The sequence below is a fragment of the Dendrobates tinctorius genome, unplaced genomic scaffold, assembly GCF_039654945.1.
Source record: "Dendrobates tinctorius isolate UK_male_01 unplaced genomic scaffold, ASM3965494v1 ptg000011l, whole genome shotgun sequence".
Lineage (NCBI taxonomy): Eukaryota > Metazoa > Chordata > Amphibia > Anura > Dendrobatidae > Dendrobates > Dendrobates tinctorius.
In genome coordinates, this window is record NW_027361679.1 from 54,064,274 (window position 1) to 54,081,962 (window position 17,689).

Here is a 17,689-nt window from a genome sequence, read left to right on the forward strand (position 1 = left end):
CTGTCATCACTCCTGTATTGGAAATAACAGAGCCTCTGTCTGTGGAAAGCAGCACAATTTCCACACTCCACATATATACCATAGAATACACCTCAGCTGCTGCAGAACCTCAGTCTATGGTGGTGCATGGATGGATGGATGGATGGATGCATGAAGGAGGGATGGATGAGAGATGGATGTGGGAGGGATGGATGAATGAGGGAAAGATGAATAGATGGATGAGGGAGGGAGGGATGGATAGATGGATGGATGAGGGAGGGAGGGAGGGATGGATGAGGTAGAGATGGATGAGGTAGAGATGGATGAGGGAGGGATGGATGAAAGAGGGAGAGAGGCATGGGGGTATGGATGAGAGATGGATGGATGAGAGAGGGATGAATAGATGGAGGAATGGATGAGGGAGGGATGGATGGATGAGGTAGGAATGGATGGATGAGGGATGGATGGATGGATGGATGAAGAAGGGATGAATGGATGGGGAAGAGACTGAAGAGTAGATATGGATGGATTCACACAGCACATTATACTCACCTATGTAGAAGCCTTTTCCTTTCTGGTTCGTCCAATCAGCTAAGTCATTTCCCTCCTGCCTTGCACTGTGTACTGCAGCGGGAGGGTCTGGCAGAAACTGGGGCTGCTTATGGCCAGTCTCTGCCAGACAGGAAAACTCTAGTCGGTGAGTGAGCAGCTCCTCCAGAATCAGGAGACGGCTGCTCACGAGACTAAGTGTGCTATCTAGGACATCATGCAGAATGCCGACAGGGAGTATATTACAAACGGTCAGCATTCTGCATCCTAGATAGACACAGATTATACAGAAAGCCCGGACAACCCATTTAACATTGGCATTTTTCAGTCCAGCTTTAGATGTGTATTTCTTAGCATTTCTTATTGCAACAAAAAGTTATGTTCAGTTGTTAGCTGGCAATAAATAGGGAAACATGTAAGGCTCTAAAACAATACATTATTTTGTTTTTTAATTGCTTGATTAAAAAAAATAAAAAATAAACAAGACCAAAACTTGAAATTCATGAGATTTTTACAATCTTAAAAATATTGCCAAAATAAATTGCAGCATAGTGCAATTAACCCATGGTTGTAAAGATAACAATTACCTTAAATGGCCTGAATAATAAGTAGAGCTCTCGTGGCTTTATGTCCAATGGCAATCCACTAACAAACAGCGTCCTGACCTTTAAAAGACACAAAAAAGGAAAAGGAAAAAAAACATTAACAATATTACTAATGGGCAAGATTTCAGGCTTTTATTAGTGTGGTACAGTGATAGATTGATAAAATATTCGGTCTCTTCTATAAAGCTGCACACACATTACATTACACCCATTTGGAGGTGTCTTTTCTGTACATATTACATCACTGATGGCATAATAAAGTTGATAAATTTATAGTGGTATAACATGGGGCCACATACTACAGGGTCTCATTAGTTTTGATGAATATAGTCCTATGCGTCATTCTATGGGTTGCATTGCATTTACTGCAGAGTTGAAGCTGCACAAAGCATGGGCAGCAAACAAGGAGAATTGGAACTACTAACACAGGAAAAGAAATATGATGTCATTGGAATCACTGAAACTTGGTGGGACAATACACATGATAGGAATACAAGACTAGAAGGATACAACTTATTTGCAAGAAACAGACTTGATAAACGAGGAGGAGGTGTCGCATTGTATGTTAGAAACGCGTATATCTGCACCGAGATTGAAGCTTCAGAGACTGGGAGTTCTGTGGAAACTGTTTGGGTAAGAATGCAAGGACAGAACAATGGAAAGGACACCATTGTAGGCATTTACTACAGGCCGCCTGTGCAAGCTGAAGATATGGATGAACTCTTTATGCATCAAATGGCCAAATTCTCCAAAAAATATGACATAGTTGTCATGGGAGTTTTCAACTATCCAGACATTTGTTGGGAATCTCTCTCAGGCAAAACTAACAGGTCAAGGAAATTCTTATCCTCTCTTGCTGACAACTTTATCTTCCAAAAGGTAGGGGAGAAAACAAGGGGAACTGCTACCTTGGATCTAATCCTTATAAACAGGGAGGAAATGGTTGAGGAGGTAAAAGTGGCTGGGACCCTAGGAGGTAGCGACCATACTATTTTAGAATTTTGGATAACTAGAGGAGGAAGACCTGTGAAGACTCAGACGTCAAGGTTAGATTTCAGAAAGGCAGATTTTAAGGGATTCAGAAAGAGAATTGGAGGGATCCAATGGCTGGATATCCTTAAAGACAAAAATGTCCAGGAAGGATGGGAAATCTTGAAAAATGAAATTCTCAAAGCACAATTGTTAACAATTCCGAAAAGAGGGAAGAATAGGAAGCATTTAAGGAAACCAGGATGGATGAACACAGAACTTAAGCACATGCTAAAAAGGAAGAAAAAAATGTTTATAAAATGGAAAGAGGGAGGCATATCTAAAGAAGAATATAATGCTGTCTGCAGAACCTGCAGGGCACAAATCAGATTAGTAAGGCTGACAATGAATTGAGGCTTGCAAGAGATGTCAAAAGCAATAATAAAGGATTTTGGGGATATGTCAAAAGTAAAAGAAAAGTCAAAGATGCTATAGGATTTTTACAGGATGAAAATTATGAAATGGTAAGACGGGATGTTGAGAAGGCTGAACTTTTAAATTCCTATTTTGCATCTGTTTTCTCTCAGAAAGGAAATGTAACATCAACTGTTCTTCACTGTCCTATTAAGGGAATAGAAGAATCCAGGATATCTATAAACAGAAAGATAGTGAGGAAACACTTAGCTAACCTAAATGAATTCAAGTCCCCAGGTCCAGTTGAATTACACCCCAGAGTACTGAAGGAGATAGCAGAATAAATTTTTGAACCCCTCTCCATAATATTTGAAAATTCTTGGAGAACAGGAGAAGTCCCAGAAGACTGGAGAAGAGCAAATGTTGTTCCTATCTTCAAAAAGGGGAAGAAGGTGGACCCAGGAAACTATAGGCTGGTGAGTCTGACTTCTATACCAAGAAAGATCTTTGAACAAATTATTAAACAACATGTATGTCAGTACCTGGATAAGAATGAAGTGATTAAACAGAGTCAGCATGGGTTTGTAACTAATAAGTCATGTCAGACTAACTTAATTTCCTTCTATGACGGAATCATTGATTGGGTGGATCATGGAAATGCTGTAGATATAGTATATCTTGACTTCAGCAAAGCATTTGACAAAGTATCTCATATAATCCTTATTGAAAAAATGACTAAGTATGGAATGGACAAGGCAACTGTTAGGGGGATTCATAACTGGCTTAGTGATCGGACCCAAAGAGTGGTCGTAAATGGCTGCACATCCAGTTGGAAGAATGTCTCAAGTGGGGTACCACAGGGCTCTGTCCTGGGCCCTGTATTGTTCAACATCTTTATCAACGATTTAGATGATGGAATTGAGGGTAAACTGATTAAATTTGCTGGTGACACAAAGCTAGGAGGGATAGCTAATACTAGAGAAGAGAGAGAGAGGATTCAAAAAGATATAAATAAACTGGAGAAGTGGGCAGCAACTAACAGAATGGTTTTTAACAGGGAAAAATGCAAAGTACTACATCTGGGCAATAAAAATGAAAAAAGCATATACAGAATGGGAGTAATAGGGCTAAGCAACAGCACATGTGAAAAAGACTTGGGTATACCAATAGATCACAGACTGAATATGAGTCAACAGTGTGATGCAGCAGCAAAAAAGGCAAATGCAATTCTAGGATGTATTAACAGAAGCACACAGTCTAGATCACGTGAAGTCATTATTTCCCTCTACTCCTCTTTGGTCAGACCTCATCTGGAATATTGTGTCCAGTTTTGGGCACCACATTTTAAAAAAGACATCAACAAACTGGAGCAAGTTCAGAAAAGAGCGACCAGAATGGTGACCGGTCTGCAAACCCTGTCTTATGAGGAAAGGTTGCAGGATTTGGGAATGTTTAGTTTGCAAAAGAGAAGACTGAGAGGAGACTTAATAGCTGTCTACAAATATCTCAAGGGCTGTCACATTGTAGAAGGATCAACTTTATTCTCATTTGCACAAGGAAAGACTAGAAGCAATGGGATGAAACTGAATGGGAGGAGACACAGATTAGATATTAGAAAAAACTTTTTGACAGTTAGAGTGATCAATGAGTGGAACAGGCTGCCACGAGAAGTGGTGAGTTCTCCTTCAATGGAAGTCTTTAAACAGAGGCTGGACAGACATCTGACTGGGATGATTTAGCGAATCCTGCTTTGAGCAGGGGGTTGGACCAGATGGCCCAGGAGGTCCCTTCCAACTCTACGATTCTATGATTAAGCTGGTTACCTCTCTTGCTAATATTTAATAATTCTAATTTTGTGTTGTTAAAAATGTTGGCACATAAAACAAAAACAAGTTTCCTATTGTTGATTAATTAACTAAATAGAGTATGCTTAGATTCATGAGGTCCTGATACTGTCTTGCAGGGAGGACATTAAAGTTAAAGCAACCCTAAACTTCAGATATTAAATGCGACTATACATTTCTAGTGTACAGTCATCATGAAGGTCTTCCATTCTGCAGCTTTCATCTGTCACATCCGTGCCCAGTTATCTCAAAATGGGTACCGCAGAGGTATTGGGAGTGCTATGGAAAGTTGGACCCATCACTCAGCTGCCCTTCTATTACTGTAGAATTACCAGTGTAAGTAGTAGAGAATTTTTCTAGTTTTTGCAAATGCCTCATAGGAGAGATGACTACCACATATGCCAATGTCTGACCCTAAAGGTTGTAACCAACCCAGGTTTGTTTTGTTCGTTGTGTGGGAGATTTAATTTTCTCCCATGGAGCATTACCAGTAAGACTCCTTACTGAACTGATCACTTTAGAGGCGAACCATTACTTCCTCCCAGTTACTTCATGGGCATCGCACTCAAACATCCAGACTCTGCTCAATCCTGACGAGGGGCATATACCCCAAAACAGCCATTTGTAGCAAAGATTCTGGTTTGGCATTTATCCCTGGTCATATTGCAAGGCTTGTGAACAGGGACTTATATAGTAGCCAAATCTCCAGTGTGGCACTTGCCTAACACTTTGTGAAAGAGCTAAATTGCATGCCTTTCTCCAATGGAGCATTGCCTGTAAGACTCCATATAGGTCTCTGGTGGACACAGACTAAAGAGATTTCCTGCGCAAGAACAATATTTGAGCCCTTTACGCTGTAATAGCTCATCATCATGTACAATTTCACCTGCTTTGGAAATTGGCCCCCTTACCACTTGGTCCCCTGAATGGCTGCACCAATGGTGTGTCCACCCCTGGGCCTATGGTAGTGGACGGTACAAAGAATTAGAACTTTTCTCCTAACATTCCACTAATAAAGTTGTATGGGCAGCAAACTTATCTACCAGATAAGAATCCACTCAAGCACTATGTGAGAAATAAATTGTCCTGCTACACAAGAAGAAAAAACACAGACTCTTCTATATGCTTAGCCTGGAAGGTCATGCATGGGTTTCAATAGCTCTACATGGTCAGGTGCATTCTTATCTTCCATCTCCTCCCCCTAAAAAACTAACAAAACCCTTGAGCTATGAATGGCTTTTTTTTAAGAATAAAAACACAACATTCATCTTGAGGAATGTTTCTAAATCTTTAAATCCCTCTATGTAATGATTAACTTTTATGGTGGCTACTCCAAATTTAAAGATGAAAAGAATAGAATACAGAGCACATAGAGATCGAGTGATTTTGGCAGAAAATCAAACTGTTAGCAATTTGGTACAGTAACAACCTTTTGCTCCTAAACCTTAAAAGTTTAGAACAGACATAAATTAATAGCTGAACAACTAACCAAATAAAAGTTATATATAAAAATCTGCACACACACAGACACAAACACACAATTATGCACAATTTAAGGCAGGTGTGAAACATTACTGAAAAGAAAGAATGCTTTAAAAAAATTAATCAGTTAACAAAATGTAATGTGCGTGAACAAAAGAGAAATCTAAATAAAAATTTGGTGTGACCATGCTTTGCCTTCAAAGCACCTTCAATTCTTATACTTGGCGGGGAGGTTGTTCCAGACGTTTTGGAAAACTATAAATGCAGATCTTCACTTTTATAATCACTTTTTAATTTTTCTCACTTGTACAGCACAGTTAAATTCTACAGCACTTTATAGACATAGTCATTGCTGTCCCCATTGAGACTCATAATGTAGATTCCCTATCAGTAGGTCTTTACAATGAGAGGAAACTGGAGAACCCAGAGGAAACCCACACGAACATGGGGAGAACATAGAAATTCCTTGGAGATGTTGAACTTGGTTGGATTTGAACCCAGGATCCCAGTACTAAAGTACTAACCAATGAGCCACAGTGCACGTCCAAGACTCCTTGTTCTTTACGCTGAACATAATTCCTAATAACATTGGCTGAATATTTGGGATCATTGTCCTGCTTCAGAATACATTTGGAGACAGATGCCTCCCTGAAGGTATTACACGATGGACAAGTATTTGCGTGTGTTTCTCAGCATTGAGGATCTTGACCAAATCCTCAACTCCACTTACTGAAATGCTGAACCTAGTAAGGACCCTCCACCATGCTTCACTTTTGCCAACAAAATATTCAGAATTGAGAGTCCTCAGTAGTTGATACCTTTTAATGGCTAACTGAAAAGATGGTAATAAATTGCAAGCTTTCGAGACTGCTCAGGTCTCTTCATCAGGCTAGACTAATACAAAATCTGAAGAATCACATATTTATGCACAACACAGCACGGAAAAAATGCAACAGATAAGACAAGTGATGTGAAGCAGAACTATCATTATGGGAGAGGGAGAACCATAAATATTGGAACAGTTCATAGATAAGGAGTCTGGATGTTTTATTGTCCTCTGATTGCCATCTGGTTCTGTGTTGTGATGCCCCCACAAGGTCTTAGGAGCAAATTCCTTAATTGATGTAAAAAGACATAAATCCATGCGACACATTCATTCCTGCATTGAGAGTGTCAAGGGTCGTCATGAATTTGTACTCACAGACTCTTCTCTCTGAGATGTGAAGTTACTTTTCAATACCAGTAATTTCAGATCCATGATGCTGTGAGCAGGCATACAAAAATGTTTTCCCACAGGTAGATCCATTCTTTTTTCTCTTATTGTGTGGCGATGAGAATTCATCCTTGTTCTAAGCTTTTGCCCTGTCTCCCCCACATACAGACCCCCAGTTGGACATTTAGTACAAATAATTAAGTACACCACATTAGATGTGATGCAGCTGAAAGTACCTGGGATCTTGTAGTCCTGATGTGAGTTGGGGATCTTTATCTTGTCCGTGGTCATTATAAATGGACAGGTTTTATGTATTTTCTGGTTGCAAAGAAAGGTTCCTGCAACTGTTGGTGAGTACAGGGAGCTTCTGTTGCCAACAGACACTTATTAGGGTGTGTGCACACGTTGCGGATTCTGCTGCAGAATTTTCCGCGCGGATTTGTCTAAATCCGAAGGTAAATCCCCAGGTTAAAAGACCTGCGGTTTATATGCGGATTAGCCTGCGGTTTTCCCCTGCGGTTTGGCACCTGTCATGGAGCAGGTGCCAAACCGCTGCGGAATCCGCACAAAGAAGTGACATGCTGCGGATTTAAAACCGCAGCAAATCCACGCGGAAAATTCCGGGCACTGCGGTTTTCATTTTGCATTGACTTAAATGTTACTGTACACCGCAGCAGAAGCTGCTGCGGATCTGCAGGGCCAAATCCGCTGCGGATCCGCAGAAGAATCCGCAATGTGTGCACACACCCTTAATGTATTGCTCTCCAGCCCTTCTAAAATGGAAGAAATTGCTCTGATATCTGTGTGAATTGTTTAGCTGTAATCTTGTTTTCTGATCAATATGAATCAAAATCGGAGCTTTTAAATGACCAATTGAACTAACGGACATTGTGCCATCTGTGACATCTGCCAGAAAACTGATCTGATGAGCATCAAAATTTGTCTGTCAATCACAAGGATTGTAGCATAAACAGCATTCAACACATATTTCCATCTGCGACAATTATTACATGTGGGCTCCTGTGTCGTGCACCGTCTGTCCACATAGCTATCCTTTAGAGCTATGCAATATCTCTTTCCAAGTTCACTTAAGGACTGATTAGGCACATGGAGAGGAGGTAAGTCAGTGGAGTTAGGGTCCATCTACTGTATGAGATCACCTTTTCATGGCTGGATGGACGACTTTTACATTTTTTGATAAAAACAACGTAACCAAGGACCTCATGTTTTGACCATGGCCGCGGGGTCATCCAGGTACAGTGGCCTGTAAGGTCCTGCTCCAAGCAAGAGCTGACACACCTCCTGCCTGTCTGATTTGACATCTCTAATTCCCTGTGGTATGGACAGCAAAAGCATTGCAGAGTATTACAGTAGGTCAGCAATCAGATCAGGGAAGTTGATATCCCATACTGGGACAAGAGAAAAAGTGAAAAAAAAAATAAAATAAAGTTTGTAAAAATGTGAAAAAACAAAAGGGAAAGTACGACTCCCAAAAAATGGAAAAAATGTTTTTCAAGTAAAAACACTGCTATTCTGTAAAAAAACAAAAGAAAGGGGAAAAAAGTACATATTTGGTTCGTTCCAGATGCGGCAACACTAATCTATAGAACTGCTATATTATTTAACCTTTTTGGAGAACAATGTAAAAAAAATAATAAAAAAAATGCACCAAAAATATAGCTTTCTTGTCATATTGACACACAAATCATGAAATAAAAAGTAATTAAAAAAAATCACATACAAATAAAAAATGGTATCAATTCAAATGTCTTCTTGTCCCATAAAAACAAGCACTTATTTAGCTCCGTCGACAAATAAATAAGAAAGTCTCCACGTTTATGGGTCCTAACATTATCCTAATACTGAAATAGCACAAAAAGAGGACTTAAAATGCACTATCAGGATGCAGTGGACCCATATAATTAAGGCTACCTTCACACTAGCGTCGTGCGACGCACGTCGCCCTGCATCGGGGCGACGCAGTGTCACATGTTGTGAAAGTTTTGCCCAACGGGGGCAGCGGATGCAGTTTTTCAACGCATCCGCTGCCCCATTGTAATGTCCGGGGAGGAGGGGGCGGAGTTTCAGCCACGCATGCGCGGTCGAAAATGGCGTACACGACGCACCAAAAAACGTTACATGTAACATTTTTGTGTGCGTCGCGGCCGCCAAAACACGACGCATCCATCGCACGACGGATGCAACGTGTGGCAATGCGTCGCTAATGTAAGTCGATGGAGAAAAAACGCATCCTGCGGGCAACTTTGCAGGATGCGTTTTTTCGCCAAAACGACGCATTGCGACGTGTGTAGCATGACGCTAGTGTGAAAGTAGCCTAAGATGCATGTCTTGTAAACTGCGGTGTGCATTTGTCTGGAGGCTTAGACGGGTAAACCTCTCTGCTTTTTTGCTGTGTTCTTGTATTATTGGAGCATTTTTGAGTCCTCTTTTTGTGCTATTTCAGTGTTTTGATTTAGTGTTAGGGACCCGTAAACGTGGGGACCTTTAGCACAGGTTACGGGCTCACGTATTTTGGCCAAAATATCAGCTAATACCTCACATTTTTTATGTGTTTTTTGCACTTTTTTATTCAGGGTGCAGTTGGGCCCATTTGGTCTTGTAAACTGCGGTGTCTGTTCACATGGCATGCGTTTTGATAGCGCTGGGCAGCCCGCCTGATCTAATAGAAGGGTGTCACTACTAGGCTGTTAACCTGGATGCTGTGCATTGCTACAGTGTGAACAGCGCCGCATACAAGTTTTTATTGTGCATTAATATACCAGGCAACCCCCCCTCCATGGATTGGTAGGCTGTGAGCGGTTGTCTCATTGGTATTCTTGCACCTGTGTTGCCATCTTAATTATATGGGTCTACTGCATCCTGATAGTGCATTTGTCTGGAGGCCTGGGGGTAAACCTCTCTGCTTTTTTTGCTGTGTTCAGTACAATTACAGCAACACAGATAATCTTATCATGTTTAAAGCAAAGTGACAGCGTAAAAAAAAATAAATACAATTCCTAAGGGTATGTGCACACACTGCGGATTCACCTGCGGATTTTTCCGTGCGGTTCTGCAGGTAAAACCGCAGGTAAAGTGACCTGTGGTTTTCCTGCGGATTGGCCAGCGGTTTTCCCCTGCGGTTTGACACCTGGACAATGGAATAGGTGTCAAACCGCAGCGGAATCCGCAGGAAGAATTGACATGCTGCGGATTTCAAACCGCAGCTTTTCCGCACGGAAAAATCCGCAGCATGTGCACTGCGGATTTTAAAACCCATAGGATAACATTATACTGTACACTGCCTGCGGAACTGCTGCGGATCCGCAGCATGTGCACATACCCTAAGGGTGCATTCACACTGCTCTTTGTCACACATTCCTCAGTCTTCTCAGGGTGTATGCGCCAATGGGCTATAGGCTATTCTGGTGCCTACAGAGTGAACCTGCGCCCTGACGTGCATCATGAACACCTACTAGAGACGAACACTCAGACATAGTGGACTGCGCATGGGTGTCTGTCTGCAGTAGGCATATACGCCTGAAAATGGTGCACTTGAGAGTGCACGTTCACTCTGTCGGCACCATAATAGTCTATAGCCCATCGGCGCATACACTCAAATCCCGAGGAAACTAAGGAACATGTGACAAAACGCAGTGTGAAAGCACCCTAAACTGCTCTTTATTTGTTCATTCTATATCTCAAAAATTGGAAAAAAAACAGCAAATAAAATATATATATAATATAATTAGTGTTGGCTTTGGAAAAAAATGTACTTCAGCAAAATGGCAATGGCGGCGCTTGCACTGTAGGATCTATCGCTTGCTTATAGATGCTTCTTGCATGCACTGATGCCATTTTGCTGCAGGCACAAACTGGGTGCTATATATTGGACACTACGTAAATCGGCATATTTGCAGTTTTCACTCTGCAACATCATTGTGCACTATTGTCTGGAAAACGCTAGCGTGGTCAAAATAGTCACTGTCCCCCAGATGATTTCACTGAGTGTAATTTGCAAATTGGGCTCACAATTTTAGAAGGTTGTTGATTTTTAAGCCTAGGTGCTCTGCAAAAGGTGTACACAACTACTCCAGGAAACAATGAGCGTACGGCAGGGCTCAGAAGAGCCATCTGAGTTTTATGGAGCAAACAGAAGTGTATGACCACATTTGGGGTATTGCTGCATTCAGAGGACAATGTTTTATAAATGTTTTGGTCCGTTTCCCCCTAATGTCCTTTGTGAAAATAAAAAATTGGGGGCTAAAACAACATGTACGTGTAAAAAACAAAGCTTTTGATTTTCCCTGAGGGGTGTAGTTTCCAAAATGGGATTCTTTGTTGGGGGAGGGGGGTCTCCTCTTCTGGCTTAGCAGGCTCTACAAATGTGGCATGGTGACTACAAACGATAATCAAAGTCTAGTTCCCAAAACGGCACTCCATTCATTTGGAGTTCTGCGGTGTACTCAAGCACTAATTTTCCCCAACATATGGGGAATTGGTGTACGCAGGAAAAATTGCACAACAAATAGGGTGGTTTATTTTCTCTTGATACCAATGTGAAAATGGAAAATTTGGGGTTAAAGCAACATTTTTGTGGGAAAAGAGTATTTTTTTCATTTTCAGGACTCAACATTATAAAGTTCTGTGAAGCACCTGTGGATTAAAGGTGCTCATTAGGGATGAGCGGACCTGGGGAAGTTCCTGAACTTTTGAGCTTGAAAATGTTCTCTTTCTGAAACAAGAGACTGGGAACAAAAGAAAGCGCAATAGGGTTTTAACCGATAAAAAAATAGAGGTGACAGGGATAGAAATCCACTCACCTGGTATGGTTGCTAAAAGCAACCTGTGGCTAGCATAGAATTGTACTGTATGTCAGCCACTGCAAGTCATTGGAAAGACTGACCAGTAAAAATCTGGAAGGAGATGTCACTCATGCGCTGTTGCTGATGAATCCACAAAGCATCAAACGGAAGGAAGGTTATAACATTTATTGCAGGTTTACACGGTCAATGCGTTTCGTGGCCATGCAGGAGCTCTTCATCAGGACAGAAATCTGGTGTGACTGGCAAACTGGTTGTCCTTTTAAACTGTACTCGTTTGAAAAAACCCTTTCTGAAAAGGGAGAAGTCTGTTCGGAGTTTAGCACCGTACACTGACAGTCCGGCATGAATCCTGGTTTTGTAAATCTTGTTGAAAAAATGTAAAAATGCTGATAAACTGTTAACTGTTCTAACAAATAAAATGATGGTTATGTAAAGTAGACATCTGGTACTGGTAAATGTTATTTATTAACTATTTTGTGTGGAATAACTATCTGGTTTAAGACCATAAAAGTTCAAAGTTTGAAAATTGCTACATTTTAAATTTTTTTATATTTTTGATAATTAAACACAAATTATCTCAACCTAAATTAACCACTAATATGAAGTACAATGTGTTTCTTGAAAAAAAAAAAAAACAATCTCAGAATCACTGGGATATGCTGAAGCATTCCAGAGTTATTACCCCATAAAGTGACAATGCTCAGAATTGTAAAATTTGGCTTGGTCATGATGGTGAAAACAGGCTGGGGGGTGAAGGGTTTAATTACAAAATAATTTAAAGTTATCCTCAGGTATCCACCACCCTATCTTCAAAGTTGTACACAAATGGACAAACTTGTTAGTACTGTACCCTTCTCAAAGTAAGAAAACCCACAACAGTCACCGAAATTACTTTTGTCAGCTTCAACTTGTTTTCATTTTAAATTTATTGAATAACAACTAATGAAAATCAGACATTGCTTTTGAATTGTTATTGAAATTAAAATGGCCTGGACAAATATGATGGTTCCCCTAACATAATATTTTTTGTGCAACCTTTTGAGGCAATAACTACAAACAAAAGATTTATGTTTTCAATGAGACGTCTGCACATGTCCACATGTATTCTGGCCCAGTCCTCATAAGCAACCTGGATGTAAAGGGTGACTTTTCCAGACAGCACGTTTCAGCTCCTTGCACAGATGCTAAATAGGGCTTAGATCAGGGCTCATAGAAGGTCACTTCAGAATAGTCCAATGTTTTCCTCTTAGCCATTCTTCGATGCTTTAAGCTGTGTTTTGAGTCATTATCCTGCTGGAGGACCCATGACCTGCGACTCAGACCAAGCTTTCTGACAATGTTCAGCACATTTCACTCCAGAATCCCTTGATAGTCTTGAGATTTCATTGTATCCTGCTTAGAACCAAGAGACTCTGTGTCAGATGCAGCAAAGCAGCCCCAAAACATAACAAAGTGTCCTCCATATTACATAGTAGGTACAGTGTTCTTTTCTTGATATGCTTCATTTTTGCATCTGTGAACATGGCGCTGATGTGACTTGTCAAAAAGCTCCAGTTTTGTCTCATCTGTTCAAAAGACATTTGTGGCTTGTCAATATGTATATTGGTAAATTCCAGTATCTCTTTTTTATGATTTGCTTTCAAAAGTGGCTTCGTTCTCGCTCGTCTTCCATTAAGTTAATTTTGGGCAAAACAAGGACAGATGGTGCAATCTAACACTGATGTACCTTGACCTTAGAGTTCACCTTTAATCTCTTTGGAAACTGTTCTGGGCTCTTTGGTTACCATTTGTATTATCGGAGTCTACAATTTGTCATCAATTTTCCTCTTGCAGCCATGTCCAGAGAGGTTAGCTAAAGTTCCATAGACCTTAACCCCTTCACGACATTCGCTGTACTAGTACTGCGCATGTCGTGTCTCCCCCTTTGATGTGGGCTCCGGCAGTGAACCCACACCTTTCCCTGGACATGTCAGCTGTTTTGAACAGCTGACATGTGCCTTCAATAGCAGTGGGTGGAATCACAATCCACTTGCGGCTATTAACCTGTTAAATGTCACTGTCAAACTCGGAAATCCTCCCACCGATGACCCCTGTCACGTGATCACAGGTCACCGGTTTGCTGGCATGACAACCAGAGGTCTCCTGGAGACCTCTATGGTTATCACTGCCAGCTTGCTGTGAGCGCCGCCCAGTGGTCAGCGCTCATAGCAAGTGAGTAATTAACATAGTAACATAGTAATTAAGGTTGAAGGGAGACTTTAAGTCCATCTAGTTCAACCCATCCTATCCTAACTTGCCCTAACATGTTGATCCAGAGGAAGGCAAAAAAAACCCATGTGGCAAACAGTAAGCTTCACATTGGGGAAAAACATTCCTTCCCGACTCCACATACGGCAATCAGACTAGCTCCCTGGATCAACGCAACACTAAGGAAACTAGTGTATATACCCTGTAATATTATACTTTTCAAGAAAAGCATCCAGTCCCTTCTTAAATTTTAGTAGGGAATCACTCATTACAACATCATATGGCAGAGAGTTCCATAGTCTCACTGCTCTTACAGTAAAGAATCCGCGTCTGTTAGTATGCTTAAACCTTCTTTCCTCCAGACGTAGAGGATGCCCCCTTGTCCCCGTCACAGGTCTAAGAGTAAAAAGATCATTAGATAGGTCTTGGTATTGTCCCCTCATATATTTATACATTGTAATAAGATCACCCCTAAGCCTTCAATTCTCCAAACTAAATAACCCCAAGTGTAATAACCTGTCTTGGTATTGCAGACCCCCCAGTTCCCTAATAACCTTGGTCGCTCTTCTCTGCACCCGCTCCAGTTCAGCTATGTCTTTCTTATACACCGGAGACCAGAACTGTACACAGTATTCTAAGTGTGGTCGCACTAGTGATTTATATAGAGGTAAAATTATGTTCTCCTCCTGAGCATCTATGCCTCTTTTAATGCATCCCATTATTTTATTTGCCTTTGCAGCAGCTGCCTGACACTGGCCACTAAATGTGAGTTTGTTGTCCACCCATACACCCAGGTCTTTTTCAGTGACAGTTTTGCCCAGTGTTTTACAATTAAGCACATAATTATACATCTTGTTCGTTCTACCCAAGTGCATGACCTTACATTTATCCCCATTAAAGCTCATTTGCCATTTATCAGCCCAAGCTTCTAGTTTACATAAATCCTCCTGTAATATAAAATTGTCCTCCTCTGAATTGATTACCCTGCAGAGTTTAGTGTCATCTGCAAATATTGAAATTCTACTCTCTATGCCCCTTACAAGGTCATTAATAAATATGTTAAAAAGAAGCGGGCCCAAAACTGACCCCTGTGGTACCCCACTGCTAACCGTGACCCAGTCCGAGTGTGCTCCATTAATAACCACCCTTTGTTTCCTATCCCTGAGCCAGCTCTTAACCCACCTACACATATTTTCCCCTATCCCCATTGTTCTCATTTTATGTATCAACCTTTTGTGTGGCACCGTATCAAAAGCTTTTGAAAAGTCCATATACACCACGTCCACTGCATTCCCTTGGTCCAGTCTGGAACTTACCTCTTCATAAAAGCTTATCAGATTAGTCTGACAGGAACGGTCCCTTGTAAACCCATGTTGATATTGGGTCAAAAGTTTATTCTTCTCCAGATACTCCAGTATAGTATCTCTTAGAAAACCCTCCAGGATTTTACCCACAGTTGAGGTTAAACTTACTGGCCTATAATTTCCAAGTTCAGTTTTTGTCCCCTTTTTGAATATTGGCACCACATTTGCTATACGCCAGTCCTGTGGTACAGACCCTGTTATTATGGAATCTTTAAAGATTAAAAATAATGGTCTATCTATGACTGTGCTTAATTCCTGAAGTACTCGGGGGTGTATCCCATCCGGGCCTGGGGATTTGTCAATTTTAGTGATTTTTAGACGCCGCCGTACTTCCTGCTGGGTTAAGCAGGTGACATTTAATGGACAATTTTTATCCCTGATCATGTTATCCGTCATGGGATTTTCTTGTGTAAACACTGTTGAACATACATATACTGTAGGTGATCTGATCATCGCCTATATGTAGCAGAGCCGATTGGGTTATGGCAGCTTCTAGTTTCCCATGGAGACTATTGAAGCATGCCAAAAGTAAAAAAAAAGTTTATAAAAATATAAAAAAAATATAACGGTATGTTTCCACGGTCCAGAAACGCTGTGGATTGGACGCTGCGTACAGCCGGAGCGTCCAATCCACAGCGACCAGATGTTACAGCATAGTGGATGGGATTTTATGAAATCCTATCTCCACTATGCGTGCAAGGACACCCGCGGCTTCCCTGCGTAACCGGACATGCAACGCGTCTTTCTAGATTGCAGCATGTCTATATATCTCTTGCAGAGACGCTCAGTCTCCGCAAGATAAATATCACAGTCTATGTATAGGATGCGGTGATTCCACGTGGTTCAATGAACACATGCGGAATCACCGGGCGTCCAAAGCCGGCAGCGTCCAAAGCGCTGCCATTACGGACCGTGGAAACATACCCTAAAAGTTCAAATCACCCCCCCTTTTGCCCAATTCAAAATAAAACAATAAAAAAAACAAACATACACATTTGATATCGCCATGTTCAGAATTGCCCGATCCATAAAAAAAAAAGGATTATCCTGATCGTTAAATTTTGTAGCGAGAAAAAGTCAAAACGCCAGAATTACGTTTTTTTTGTTGCCGTGATATTGCATTAAAATGCTATAACGGGCAATCAAAAGATCGTATCTGCATCAAAATGGTATAATTAAAAATGTCAGCTCGACACGCAAAAAATAAGCCCTCACCCAACCCGAGATTACGAAAAATGGAGTTGCTATGGGTCTCAGAAAACAAACTTTGGATTTTTTTTTTCACCACTTAAATAAAAAAGAACCTAGACATGTTTGGTGTCTATGAACTCGTAATGACCTGGAAAATAATAACGGCAGGTCATTTTTAGTATTTAGTGAACCTAGTAAAAAAGCCAAACAAAAAACAAGTGTGGGATTGCACTTTTTTGCAATTTCACCGCACTTGGAATTTTTTTCTCATTTTTGAGTACACAATATGAAAAAACCAATGGTGTCGTTCAAAAGGACAACTTGCTCTGCAAAAAACAAGCCCTCACATGGCCATATTCACGTAAAAATAAAAAAGTTATGGCTCTGGGAACAAGGGAAGCGAAAAGCAAAAACGCAAAAACAAAAAAGGGCTCTGTCATGAATGGGTTAAACTTCTGAATAATATGTGGAACTCTAGTGACAGGATCATCAAGAAGTTTGTAAATGGTCTTATAGTCTTTACCTATAACATGTTTGTCTATAATTTTCTGTCTAACCTCCTGAAACAGCGATCTATTTTGCTTTCTTTGGTCCATGTTCAATGTGGTTTACACAATGATCCCAAACAGCACAGTGACTACTTTTGAGTGTTCAAATAGACAGACTGACTGACTAAAAGTGTGTAGACACTTGTGATGTTAATTACAGGACACTCCTTAGTTTTAACATGTCCCTATGGTCAAATTTTTTTTCCATCTTTTCTAGGGGAACCATTATTTTTGTCCAGACCAAGTTTCACGTTATTTCAGTGACCACTGCAGGTTTTTTCTTACATTAAGGGCTCTCTCACACTTGTGTATAACAAGGCCGAGTGCTATCCAATGATTTATCATATAGTACTCGGCCCAATGTTATACAGTGATTTTTTTTTCTTGTGCCGACTCGGCATGAGAAAACCATCTGAGCATTCTGTGAGTTGTGAGTGCCATCAATTATCAGATCACCCACA

The 17,689-nt window shown here is 40.8% G+C and overlaps 1 protein-coding gene across 4 annotated transcripts in view; it reads right to left on the reverse strand.

Annotated features, from left to right (window-relative positions):
- RBPMS (RNA binding protein, mRNA processing factor) overlaps window positions 1–17,689 on the reverse strand; it is a 277,355-nt gene that overhangs the window by 153,759 nt on the left and 105,907 nt on the right. For all 4 annotated transcript variants that reach the window (XR_012219790.1, XR_012219785.1, XM_073542423.1 and 1 more), the window contains exon 2: window positions 1,116–1,193. Coding sequence is in view for 2 of the 4 variants with exons in the window: in XM_073542423.1 (XP_073398524.1) it covers window positions 1,116–1,193 (78 nt within the window). In the remaining 2 variants the exon portion in view is untranslated. The remainder of the gene's footprint in view (window positions 1–1,115; window positions 1,194–17,689) is intronic.